Source organism: Xenopus laevis, chromosome 7L, assembly GCF_017654675.1.
Source record: "Xenopus laevis strain J_2021 chromosome 7L, Xenopus_laevis_v10.1, whole genome shotgun sequence".
NCBI classification, from domain to species: Eukaryota; Metazoa; Chordata; class Amphibia; order Anura; family Pipidae; genus Xenopus; species Xenopus laevis.
Genome location: NC_054383.1, coordinates 20,517,181 through 20,531,460, shown reverse-complemented (window position 1 = coordinate 20,531,460; position 14,280 = coordinate 20,517,181). Strand labels below are relative to the sequence as shown.

The 14,280-nt window shown below is 37.5% G+C and overlaps 1 protein-coding gene across 1 annotated transcript in view; it reads left to right on the top strand.

The window, feature by feature from the left end:
- Positions 1-13,764: 13,764 nt before the first annotated feature.
- The window catches only part of marchf5.L (membrane associated ring-CH-type finger 5 L homeolog), a 50,132-nt gene continuing 49,616 nt past the window's right edge, over positions 13,765-14,280 (top strand). Inside the window, 1 exon segment of the mRNA NM_001092666.1 lies at positions 13,765-13,988. Coding sequence (NP_001086135.1) covers positions 13,945-13,988 — 44 coding nt within the window. The 5' untranslated portion in view covers positions 13,765-13,944.

The window sequence follows — 14,280 nt, the reverse complement described above, 5'->3', positions numbered from 1 at the left end:
TTAAGCAGCAGACTGAAGAAAATTTGATTACTTGCTAGTTCTACTGGGGGTTTCCACGAGTTGAAATTCATTATTAAATAGGTGTTCACTTTTCAACAGTCAGTTCAAACTATATTCAGATAGTTTACTAGAAATACATACTTTTCTTTAGTTACTTTCCATATTCTATTTGTGACTGTCTTTCTAATATTGGAGTTTAAAGTCTAATTTTTCACCTTATTGTGTCTTTCTAAAGCAGCTGGGGGGGGATTACTGACTCTACTGTTCTTAGTGATACATTGTGTGATACATTGCTTATCCTTGACCCTGCTGAGCCAATTCTCTGAGTTTCATTAAAGTGCTGGTTCACACTTTTACACACTTTAAGTATGTTGTATGGTTAATTCTAAGCAACTTTTCAATTGGCCTTCATTATTTATTTTTTATACTTTTTGAATTATTTGCCTTGTTCTGACTCTTTTCAGCTTTCAAATAGGGGTTACTGACCTCATCTAAAACAAACAAGTGTTTTATGGTCTACACATTTATTGTTATTGCTAATTTGTATTACTTATCTTTCCTATCAATATCCCAGTCTCTTAATCAAATCAATAATATGGACCCTATCAAGCAACCAAAATGCTAAATAGCTGGAAAACCCCCCCCCCCCCCACAAATAATAGCAATTTTTTAAACCAATCACAAATCTCTACAGCATACTAAAACGTAATTTAAAGGTGAACAACCCCTTTAAAGGCAGCTGTTATAATTGATACAGTAGTTGATAATGTCCCACAGTTGCTGCTGAGAAATGTATCAACTAATGTAGCATAATGTAACAGTTCAAAATCAGAGGTAAGGACATTAAACTTCAATGTTGGAAAAAGCTGTAAAAAATAAAATATGGAACTCAATTTAAAAAAAAGTCTTTATTTCTGGTGAACAATATGAAAACTACTGAACTGACAAGGGAGTTTGGAAGGTGAACAACCCCTTTAAAGGAGAACTAAACCCTAAAAATAAATATGGTTAAAATGCCATATTTTATATACTACACTTATTGCACCAGCCTAAAGTTTCAGCTTCTCAATAGCAGCAATAATCCAGGACTTCAAACTTGTCACAGGGGGTCACCATCTTGGAAAGTGTCTGTGACACTCACATGCTCAGTGGTCTCTGAGCAGCTGTTGAGAAGCTAAGCTTAGGGCTCGTCACAAATTATCAAGCAGAAAATGAGGTTGGCATGTAATATAAGCTGATGCTACAGGGCTGATTATTAAATTCTTATGCTAGTTGCACTGGTTTCTATGCTGCCATGTAGTAATTATCTGTATGAATTACTAATCAGCCTTATATTATGACATTTCTATTCTATGTGTACTGTATATTGTGAGTGGATCCCTAAGCTCAGTAAGTGACAGCAGCACAGAGCATGTGCAGGGAATCAGCAGAAAAAAAGATGGGGAGCTATTGGGGCATCTTTGAAGACAAAGATCCTCTCTGCTAAAGGGCTGTGGTTGCCTTGGGCTGGTATAGAAGCCCAACATGGGGGAGGCCCATTATCAAAGGTTGAATTTTGAATTTATGTGAGTTTTTCAAAACTCCCCAACTCCCATAAATTCGAAATTCAACCAATCAAAATTTATTAATAAAATCAAATTTTTACAACTTGGATGAATTGAATCGACCCAAAAAATCAAATCTAATTCTCATCGAATTTAAAAAACTCGATTTCAGTTTTTTTTTCTCAGAAAAAAACTAGAATGTCAGGAAGGCTGCAAACAACTCCAAACTGATTCCTGGACCTCTCCCATTGACTTATACAGCAATTCGGCAGGTAGTGATTAGTCGAATTAGAGTTCTTAAAGTGCCAGAGTATGATAAATCTCTAAAATCAAATTTACATTTTTTTAAAAACTATAATCGAATTTGAATAACTCCCTAGTCGAATTTAACAGTTTAAAAAGATGTTAAAAAAAATGTTAAAAAAACAACCCTGGATAAATCTGCCCCATAATGTACAACATTTCTAGCCTACTTCTTTAGTAAGGCTTTAGTTCTCCTTTAAAACATGCTCTGTGCCTTTCTCCTAATAGCACCATTTTTTTCCACTACCCTTACAAATAAGCCTGAGTGGGGTGAATTTCTAATCATTAACTCAGCTTTGAGGCTGGGGTGGGAATTGCTCCTGTACAACAGTGCAAACACTTCTATCCAAAACTCATGAATCCATGAAAAGCTACTGAACCACACACTATAGCCAACGGTCACATACATAGATGTGAATTAGAATGCAAATGTTATTTCTATTGCCTGGGGACCTGCATATGCAATCGTTAAACTGACACATATATGCACTTTAGCCACTGCAAACAAAGATGAATGAAAGGCAAGTCAACCCCAAAATAAACATTTGCCTAATAAAAGTAAACATAAGTCTAAGCAGCTTTTCAGCTATTCAGGTAAACTGATTGCCATATATAGTACAGTACTATACTTGCTACTAGTATACTACAGATAGGGGATCCATTATCCGAAAACCCATTATCCAGAAAGCTCCAAATTACGGAAACGCCATCTCCCATAGACTCCAAATAATTATTTTTTTAAATAATTCCCTTTTTTCTGTAATAATAAAACAGTCCCTTGTACTTGATATAAACTAAAATATAATTAGATGATCATAATGATCATAAAATCATGTACAGGTATGGGATCCGTTATCCGGAAACCCGTTATCCAGAAAGTTCCAAATTACGGAAAGGCCGTCTCCCATAGACTCCATTATAATCAAATAATCCAAATTGTTAAAAATGATTCCCTTTTTCTGTGTAATAATAAAACAATACCTTGTACTTGATCCCAACTAAGATATAATTAATCCTTATTAGAAGCAAAACCAGCCTATTGGGTTTATTTAGTGTTTATATGATTTTCTAGTAAACTTAAGGTACGAAGATCCAAATTACGGAAAGACCCATTATCCGGAAAGCCCCAGGTTCCAAACATTCTGGATAATAGGTCCCATACCTGTAGTAGGTGTTATTTGAGCATAGATTGATACTTACTTGAAGGGAATATTTTCTTCATTCAAGCCCTTAGAGCTTAAGGAGTTTAACCTCTATTTTTATCTATACTACCTCTCTCTCTGAAATAAAGTTTGTTAAGATCCTCTTCCTAGGTTCCCTTCTACTTCTAACACAAGTATTGTAGAAGTGAAATTACAGGGGTGCGTATTTGTCTTTGATGTTTGTAATGTTACCCATCCTGTGATTCCAGAGTTCATTTATCTCCATTAAAAGGGAAGTTCTCTTTTACAAGAAATTTTAGTATGTTATAAATGAACCTGTTCTAAGCAATGTTTAATTTGGTCTTCATTATGTTTGCTTGTATAGTTTTTGAATTATTCCTTTTCATATACTGGTTTATAGCAGCATGCAGATAAAAATTCTGTACGGTTGTCAGGATCACTGACCCCAGCAACCAATAAACAAATTGACTGTTGCTTGTAATGCTGGTTTTATAATGATTGTTTCTTGTTTCAAGACCTTCACTACTTCTGTTCTGGTTTCAAAACTGCTCCCCAGTTGGTAAGATAATTAACCCTTACCAACCAGATAGTTTAACTTTCAATCTTTAGAGCTGCAGAACAAAACGTAAATCCTTCATAAACCACCATATGTAAACTGCCCCTATAAACAACCTTGAATAGACAATGCCCGAATTCAAGATTAGAGAATAACTGTATTTATATGTCCACGCAATATACTGAATTGCAGTATTGTCCAAGGTACACGAAATGCACAAGCATTTTATTATTCATCTGCCTGCTTAAAATACTTGTGTTGATTTATCATTCATCTCCATAAAAAATCCTTATAAAATCTCCTTGCAAAAATGTTTTACTGTTTATCTGTACCAAACTTTATTTATATTATTCACCCTCCTGCATTAAAGAATATTCATGTTACTGTTTTTATCTACTTTTATAACAGAATTTCCCTGGACTACCATTATCAAGGTTTCCATCCATAAGATCTGCAATTCTAGACTGCAAAGAATATTAATATTTAACTACAATTGCTGGCACAGAATGTTATGATGTTATCTGATTAAAAAATATACAGGTACATATTTATGGAAATATTAAATTAAGCTTAATACATGGAAGCACTTTCCACTCCCTATCTTATTACTGATATTGCAGTGTTTCTAAATCTTTACTTGTCTTTTATTAGTATTAGATTGTGACTCTATTAGCCACTTGTTTAAAGATATTTTTTCACATCATATTTAATATTATATGATCCAAGGGCGTAACTACCGAGAGTGCAGGGGGTGCGATGGCCTGCACCCAGTCCTGACCATGCTTAGTTACGCTACTGCTATGCTCATGAATAGCCAGAATGCATTGTCCTTATACTACGATTTCCAAAATTACATTGTGAAATTGAGGAATACACAGAGAGGAGAGGGCATAAAGCAAATATAAATAATGCACTAGCAGAGTTATTGGATGTGTTATTTCCCTTTGAGAATGAGATTTCTCCTGTATAGAGAGGTTTTCAGGGTAAAGACAGACCCAATAACCAGAAAGTTTCCAGGTTCCAAAGTTTGTTTGAACCACAATAGGAATTTCCTAGTTTACACTCGATTAAGTTGGCAATGCTCAGTTTATTGTCGGCCAACGTATGGTGGAGTATAAATGGGGAGACAGTTCTGATGGGGACGCAGTTCTCCCAATCCTAGAGATGCACCGAATCCATAATTTGGTTTGGAATTCTGCCTTTTTCAGTAGGATTCAGATGTGGGTGAATTCTTGTGCCTGGCCAAATCCTTGTGCCTGGCAGAATCCTTCTGCCTGGGCGAATCCTTCTGCCTGGGCGAATCCTTCTGCCTGGGCAAACCGAATCAGAATCCTAATTTGCATATGCAAATTAGGGTTAGGAAGGGAAATCACTTGACTTTTCATTACAAAACAAGGAAGTAAAATATTTCCCTCCACTTTTTTCCTTTCCCTCCCCTAATTTGCATATGCAAATGAAAATTAAGTTTCGGATTTCAGCCGAATCCGAATTTGCACTGGGCATTTAGATGGTTGTTTGTACATCTTTATCAAGGTCTGAATATGTGACCATAACATTGATTTTGCACGATGAAAGGATTATTTAACTTTTAAGCAAGTCCTGTGAGTGCTGACTCTTTGCTTTGTATATGTATATCTATTTATGAAATATAGGTCATGACCAATGTTCACAACTTTTCATTTAATTGACACTCACTTGAGGCCATAGTTAGATATTCTTCTTACCCTAACCATTAAAATTGTTTTGTGCATTTTTCAAGAGAGATGGTGAAAATTTTTCTTTTCATCTGTGCAATAAGCATCTGAGAGATTAGAAACTGCACTTCATAACAAGTTTTCCACTTAAACTTTAGTAACCTGTTATACCTCCCCATGATTCCTTGGAGTCTTACATAGTGATGTAATTTATAGAGACATTAAAGGCATTGGCTGCAGTCCACATGTGCCACGTGGCAAATTGCTGTCAGCTAAAAACAGTCGTGATCATTTAGTACACTTCACCGACCTATATGAAATGTTTGTTTATTCAAGTGCTGTTTGCCTCATTCACCTCTCAGAGTGACGTTAGTGCTTAGCTTTCATCTTGGAAAGTTGCAATATGTGGCAATATAGTAATAGGACTCTTGATCCATTAAGAGACATTTGTTCATATAGTATTTCCTTGTACAGAATGTTCTGCTCACATCAGTGTGTACCATTATGGCTTAATGCACAATTCAGTATTAATGAACTGTAATAAATATGCCACAAAGTAGAAAAGGCACATAATATTTGTGGGTTATTGACAACTATTTTTTTGTAATTTAATGCTCAGGGACAGAACTAGGGGCAGACAAAAGAGGCACAAAAGTGAAGGGGTTCTAGGCGCATACTTCTTCTCCTGCTTACCCCTAGTTCCAGTAACTGTAGAAGAAACCAGCTGAAGGAGCATTGATTAAACACTCTTTAAGTTGACAGCAGCCAGAGTGTTTGGGGCTGGCCGTCTGCCTCGGGCACCCATTTTGCTTGGCCTGGTGCTGTTAGTGCTACAAGTTAAGCAGAAACTTTGCACACAGTTTGGCTCAGCTCAAATGTGCACCTTGTTAGTAACACAGTTGCTGGCATAGATTATTCCACCCCCACATTTTAAAGTTATAATGCTACAAAAATATTTTATGTTTACCTATGTTTTCAAAGTTATCAGCATATACATCTCTATGTATATGTTATACATATTAAAATAAAATCTATGAAAACAAGTCATTAAAAAAATGCAGCTTTTTAGTCAATGATATTATGCAGTTTTAAAGGGGTTGTTCACCTTCAAACAACTAGTTGTTTTCAGATAGATCACCAGCAATAACAACTTTTTCAAATGACTTTCTATTTTCTAAGTGTCACAGTTGTTCTAATATTGAAGCGTAAAGTGTCATTTTTATACACATAAATGTCCAGCACCCTTTACGGGTTTCTGTTTTCTTTGTGTACGGTGCTCCCCCCCCAATGCAATTATTTATTCAGCCTCTGGGTCTCATCGTTTAATTCGCATGGCCTGGGTGCATACGGCCTGAGCGCACTCCAAGGTCAAGGATCGCTCAATTCAACTTCAGTTCAAGAATATTGACTTTTATTATTATTTTTGATTAAAAACGACAGCATCCAAGTGTAATTTTTCACCTTCTAAAGCAGCTATGGGAGGGGGGTCGCCGACCCTGTAAACTGTTCTAAATATTGATACATATCTTGTTTCTGTCCCTGCTGAGCAGAATCTCTGGGTTTCATTACAGGCAGCTGTTAGAATTGATACAATAGTTGCTAATACTCCAGAGATGCTGCTGAGAAATGTATCAACTAAATGTTGCAAAATTGTAACAGTTCTGAATCTGCACCTGAATTACTGAGCTGCCAGACTAAAACACCAGAGACAGGAACATTCAACTTTAAACTTAGATTTTGGAAAAACAGTAAAAAATAAATAATGGAAAGTAATTGAAAAAAGTGTCTATTTCTGGAGAACAATCTGAAAACAACTGATCTGAAAAAAAGTGTTTGGAAGGTGAACAACCCCTTTAACTAAGGTGTTGAAAAAGAAAAAAGCAAGCAAAGCAAGAATGAACAATTGTTTGTTAATACATTGCCAGCAATGTCACTGGCAGTTCTCAGAATATTCTGGATTCAAGGTTTCTGGATAAAATATGCCTGCAATTTGCCTCTTCTCCCTCTCCACTCAGAACCTGCCTGGAACTCAATGTTGTTACTAAGCTTTTGTAAATGCTTTAACTCTCCAAGGTAACTAACTGCATGAATCCTGTAAGTAAAGAGTGATAGTAGTCTCAATACCAAAACAAAGTGCTGGTACTCTGCAAGGGTAATTTAAAGCAGCAGTTAATTCTACCCAAGGGATAAATGATACAGTATCTGGCAAATTGCTAGGCCTGCCTCCACAGACAGTGACCAATGACTAGTCCTGGAGTATGATAGAGATGCCCTTTATGTGGTCTTATGTTCAAGAACGTAAATCCCTGAAGCAATTAATGGATGTTCCTGTCATGCAGTTATTTTTAGCTAATTTAGAGGGGAAAAAAAACCCTCATTTGTGTGTTAAGGTTTCTGCTGTGTTGGGATATTTATGGGCACATATTCATCAGTTTTCTAAAGCACTTGGACAAGTTGGTTCGACAAATGAGCCCTAACTGCTAATAAGTAGAGGGCACACACTAACTTACATAAGCAATTATAAGTCTGAAAGGCTGCAGGTAAGAATTTTGTAGCAAAAGTAAATTTAGTCTAAACAGATTAGATAAAAGGTATTGTTATGTTTTACATAAAAAGTAGATCTGTCACTAATATAAAGACACCCCAGAACTGTCATGGATGCTTAATGATTCTTTCTTACAAATTTTTTTTAGGGATGCACTGAATCCACTATTTTAGGATTCAGCCGAACCCCAAATCATTTGTAAAAAAATTCGGCTGAATATCGAACCAAATCTGAACCTTAATTTGCAAAGAGGGGGGAAAGTGAACTAAACTGTTTCACGTCCTTGTTCGTGTGACAAAAAGTCCAGGTTTCGTAACCGAATCCTGGATATAGAGAGATATAAATGGTGTATGAGCGTGCTTCCCAAACCCATACCTCCAAACTGTCCAGTTTTTTGTGGGACAGTCCAGATTTTGACAGCTCAACCCGCAGTCCCGGTTTGTTACTAAAATGTCCTGACTTTCTCTTTGATCTCCTGCACTGAACAGCCAGAAACATTTACAAATTTCTAATTTAATCGGCTTTTGGCAGAGAGCCCAGAATAGATACTTAAATACTTTTGTAACAATTTAAGATAAGCAGGTCTCTTGTGAGAACTTAGGGGAACAGGGGAATCTGTCAATGGTTGACAGCTAGAAAAAAAAACTGGATTGAGGAATTAGCAAATAAATTGTTAAATATCTAGACAGTGAGAAAAAATTATAAAGACTATCTGTGAAACAGATTAGTTTGAGTTTTATTTTTTATCTTAGTGATGGTTCCCCTTTAATTTTTCACAAAAGCAGTGAAAATACAACTTGGAGTTCATACGTGTCCAATTGCTGCAGATTCTAAAAAAGATGGCTGGGTTGGCAACTTGGGATCCAGAACTCAAGTGGGGCTCATAGTCACTAGTCACTAAAACAAACACAAGTCTAGCGGCCTCAGTAGCTTATCGGTATTATTGCCATCTAATATTGTCATCCTCTTATCCAGCTGCCATGTTTGATTCCATTTTGTAGCTACATTGAAATGTAATTTAACTGGCAAACATGTACTTATTATCTACTTTCACTCGGGTGTGTCTCATGATCTTACGCGTGTCTCACTTTGATGGGTCCCTGTCGTAACATGGTCTGCTCTTGAAACAATGGAAAAAAAGGTAAGGGATGAGAGCTGTAGGCATGGGGTGAGGGGGGAAGCCTCCAATAAACTGACCAAAGACCAGTTATATTCACTTAAAATGTCTGTGCCTCTGTTTTGGAGTGTCTGTAAGTGCATACAAAGGTCTATTCCCCAGAGACCACGGTCCAAGCACCTGAAATACTACAATATATATATAGAGAGAGAGAGAGATAGAGAGAGAGAGAGAGAGAGAGAGAGAGAGACACACACACACAGAAGGTGCTGACACGCACATAAAGGAGGTATAAAGTTGCCTGGGTGCAGTGCCACGAGGTATGATAGATCGGCACTTGTAGGTCTTATGACAAATATTAGGGGGGAAATTTACTAACATGAGAAAATTTGCCAGCAACGGCTTGACAATACTAATTCGCCTGGTGTACAGTGCGAATGAGCACTAGTGTCTGTCTCTTTCGCTAGTGAATTTACACCTGTGCGCGTTAGTAAATCGGCAAAGTGCCTAAAAATGCCACTTCACCCTTTAGTAAACCTGCGCTTCTTCATTGAGCACAGTAATGGACATACAGTAGACTTCAGTTTATAGGGAAACGTTTGGTTACATGGAACACTGAGATGGTAAATGTGCTAAATAATCTAAATAAATAATTTTATTGAGTATGTACAATACAAACAGTTCGGCAGGTTTCATACATGCATATAAGGTGGACATGGACCTATGTCTTTTTTCAGCCTACATGATTGTTACAGTAGAGCAACATCTCTTTCAGATCTTACACTGTAGTAGTAAATATTACTTAAAGAAGGAAATTGTCATGGGTTGACACTCATCCCACAATTCTGCATTCTTATTGAAATGTCCAACATTTCTCTTTGAATGCCAGAAAAAGATAGTGTGGCCATAAAATGGGCGTAGCCAAGATTTTCACTGCTCATAGCACTGCAGATCTCTTTGTCCCTCTTTACATTTTTTTAATGTTGGGAGGTATGAAACTGGGTGTAACACAATGAGACGTCACATGAAGGTGACGTATGGATCTCCAATTATTTTATGTATTTTGAATTTATGTTTCTGTTTGTTTATGTTTTCGGTTACACGAATAGTCTACCTACTGCTGAGTTTTCTCCACCTACGAACCAGTTATTCTCATAGTGCTATACATTTTACATTTTCTAGCTCCAACTCTAGCCACTTGCTCCTGCTGTTACGAATTATATGCTACTATGGCTAATTTAAAAGTTATCACCCATAATGTACAGGGTTTCAACTCTCCACAAAAACGGACAAAGGCATTTAAATATTATCGTTCTCTTCACTCTGATATTGTATTCTTGCAGGAAACGCATTTCTCCTTAGCCTCTAGGCCCTCCTTTTTGTCCTGTTATTTTCCAGCTTTCTATTTAGCCTTAGGCCCTGATAAAAAGAATGGTGTGGCAATCTGTTTTGCTAAGGGTTTACACTTCAATCCTCAGACCATACAGAGAGATCCAGATGGTCGTTATATTTTGTTGGTTGGGGAAGTGCAAGATATCACTTTAACATTTCTAAATTATTATGCACCAAACACGGGTCAAGTAAGCTTTTTTGAAAAGTTAGACACGGTATTGCGGGCGCATCAACAAGGCCCTTTGATATTGGCGGGTGATTCCAATATTTGTTTCAACGCGAAACTTGATAAGACCTACAAAACTACTTTGCTTACTGCCCCTGATACTGCCCAAGCCAAGAAAATTTTGGAAATCCTTCAAAGATCTTTTGTTATTGATGCCTGGAGGGAAAAATGGCCTTTAACCAAAGATTTTACCTACTTCTCTAACCCACATCAAGTATACTCCCGTATTGATCATATCTTTTTGTCACAAACATTATTACCAAACTTGGTTGCTGCACATATCTTGCCAATAGTTTGGTCTGATCACTCCATAGTTTCGATAGATTTACGGTCCCTACTATGTAAGCCTTCTCATTATAGATGGCGCCTTAATAACTCTCTTTTAGCAACTCCTCAGCTTCGTTCGCAAATTGAAAGTGCTATTAAACAATATTTTGATCTAAATCAGGGCACAGTCTCCTCCTCGATAACACTATGGGAAGCTCACAAATCTGAGTATAGCGGCGGCCCGTAAAAAACTGAAAAAAGCAAAAATACGGGAATTACTTGACAAATTACAATATTTGGAAATGCAGAATAAAGCAAATTTCTCCCCCAGTTTACAGACTACTATAATTGATACTAAAAGGGGACTTACAATATACCCTTGATGTGGAAAATTCCTCTCAATGGCTGGTTAACAGACGCTATTGTAAAGGAAACAAACCGGACACTCCGTTAGCTCGTGCTTTACATTCGGTTACAATAATATACACCTGCCTTATATGTTAGTGTTTCACCTGCTAAAAGTCAGCACTTTATAATAAGGACAAAAATATGCCTTTAAACTTTATGGGAGAACCAGATGTGACTGATTACTCAGCAAGTCCAGTAGTTTTAAATTTACCTATACTAGATATTCCATGACCTGGATGAATGAAAATCAATTTTACTTGAAGCAACACAAACGGTTCATCACAGTGAAGGAGGTAACACTGTAATATCCTGCCAGTAGATTTTTTCATGGCAAATTCCCTAAAAGGGTTAGTTCACCTTTAAGTTTGCCTGGTCTGAGGTGACAAAATCAACTCAGGCTAAAGAAGCGCCTGCTAAAAAAAAAAGCAAGGTCTTCCTCAATCTTCTGTCACTTACATCATATCCTGTGTGCCAAAAATGCATTAAAGTTCCAAAAAAATGCTGGCGACTTTTCCTTTTCTGAAGCGGTAACGCCTGCAAAAGACATTTCATAACATATGGAAAATTCATTTTACAGTGGGCTCATGTGTAGGGCATTATATTAACTCTCTTATTACTCTCTTTATTAAGGTTCCCTGGACATTTGTAAGAAAAAGTGGTAACTTCAAGCATTTGCACCAACATTTATAATATAACTTTAAATTACCCATTGTATGCAAATTGACCTAAGCGCAAGATCACTAGCAATTTTTTGCTAGGCATAAACGAACGCTAGTGAATCTTAACTATGAAATGCTTGCACTGCCAAAGTAACGCTAGAGAAAAGTCGCCAACGTTTGGCGCTCAAGGCGCAACATTGCATATGTGAATTAGCGCAGTGGTAGCGAATATTGCGGCTGACGAAGTGGTGCAATGTGTGTGCGGAGGCAGTCGCTGGAGAAAATAACACAGTTATATATAAATAGTGAATAAAGTACCCCCTCTTGTAAAAAATAAGGATATTATAAGTTACCGAGGAGTTTCATGACCACATAAAAAATACGAGGCTGAAGGCCGAGTGTTTTTATACAGGTCATGGAACTCCGAGGTAACTTCTAATATCCTCATATTTTGCAACTGGGGTACTTTATTATAATACACAGGTTTTAATGAGTCATGTGACAGAAATGACATCAGAACTCACCGTTTATATACACAAAAGCCATGAATATCCTGTAAATTATATCCTTATAAACGGTGAGTTCTGATGTCATCAGTTATAAACGGTGAGTTCTGATGTCATTTCTGTCACATGACTCACTGAAACTTGTGTATTATAATAAATAAAGTACCCCAAGTTGCAATATATAAGGATATTAAAAATTACCTCAGAGTTCTATGACCTGTAACTACTCGGTAACTTCTAATATCCTTATATTTTACAAGAGGGGGTACTTTATTTATTATATATATCCTAAAATATAGTCACAGGGTGACAATGTAATGCATTTATTTTGGTACAGCTCAACATGAGCTAGAGCAACCCAATTATTTATTATAATACACAGGTTTTAATGAGTCATGTGTAGGGTTGCCACCAGGGGCGTAACTACAGAGGAAGCAGACCCAGCGGTTGCAGGGGGGCCCAGGCAGTATAGGGGCCCCATGAGGACCTAATTCATATACAATTTCAATAAATATTGGTCAAACAGGTCAATCTCTAGACATTTTGGGGGCTGAAAAATAATTTGCTGTGGGGCCCAGTGATATCTAGTTACGCCACTGGTTGCCACCTTTACTTAAAAATAATTCCCGGCACCAAAAGGGGGTCGGTCCGCGTCACAAAAAGGGTCAGAGCTACATGACATGCCGCAAAAAGGGGCGGAGCAACATCGCAGAGACGTCCACGGCGCTGGAAAAAGGTAAGTTCTTTGCGAATTGTGGGCAGGCCAGGGGCTTTTTTTAAAGGGTATTACAAATTACCGGCAATTGCATTGCCGGTAAATTTGTAATACCGGCCCCGGCCTTGGCAGGTGTTTTACCGGCTAGGCCGGTAAAATACCGGCCGGGTGGCAACTCTAGTCATATGACAGATATGACATCAGAACTCACCGTTTATATACACAAAAGCTATGAATATCCTGTAAATTATATCCTTATAAATGGTGAGTTTTGATGTCATCAGTTATAAACGGTGAGTTCTGATGTCATTTCTGTCACATGACTCATTAAAACCTGTGTATTATAATAAAAAAAAGAACCCCCAGTTGCAATATATGAGGATATTAGAAATTACCTCGGAGTTCTATGACCTGTAACTACTCCGTAACTTCTAATATCCTTATATTTTACAAGAGGGGGTACTTTATTCACTATATATATCCTAAAATATAGTCACAGGGTGACAATGTAATGCATTTATTTTGGTACAGCTCAACATGAGCTAGAGCAACCCAATGGTGTCGCCATGGCAACGGATATCTTCAAGACCGCCGCTCACTTCCTGCTTCCGGCGCCGCTTGGCCGCCGCATGAAGTAAGAGTGACGTTCCACGCATGAATTCTGGTTCCGTAACAACACCGAGTAAAGGGCTGCTGGAAGTAGGAAGGGTAATTTTCTGAAAGGACTTTGAGACCGACGGATGGCGGTTCGGTGAGGCTGTAGCTGCATGTCAGACTTGGACACGTGGGCTCCGCTTACTCTGTATCTCTTGATATTCACGTAAATACAGGCGCAGAGCAAAGGGCAACATGTCGGAGTCGAACAGCGTGTCTGTACAGCAGATGCTTGACAGGTGAGTGCGCTTGTTCCGTCACAATGACTAGCGCTGCCCAAGTATAGCCTTGACTACTGCCTTCTATTTCATTTGGGCTTGTACCAGTGTTTTACATGTGCAAATTTAGACATTAAATATAGAGTCCTAATATATATTTGTTATTGCTCATGCAGCTGTAAATTAGAAGAGTTGAAAGGGGATATAAACTGAAAAACAAACGTTTGCCTCATGAAATAAATGGTTATTCTAAGCAGGTTTCCAATGTACCTTTTTTTTTTTTTTTTACAAGAGTCAGAATCAGGAACTTCGA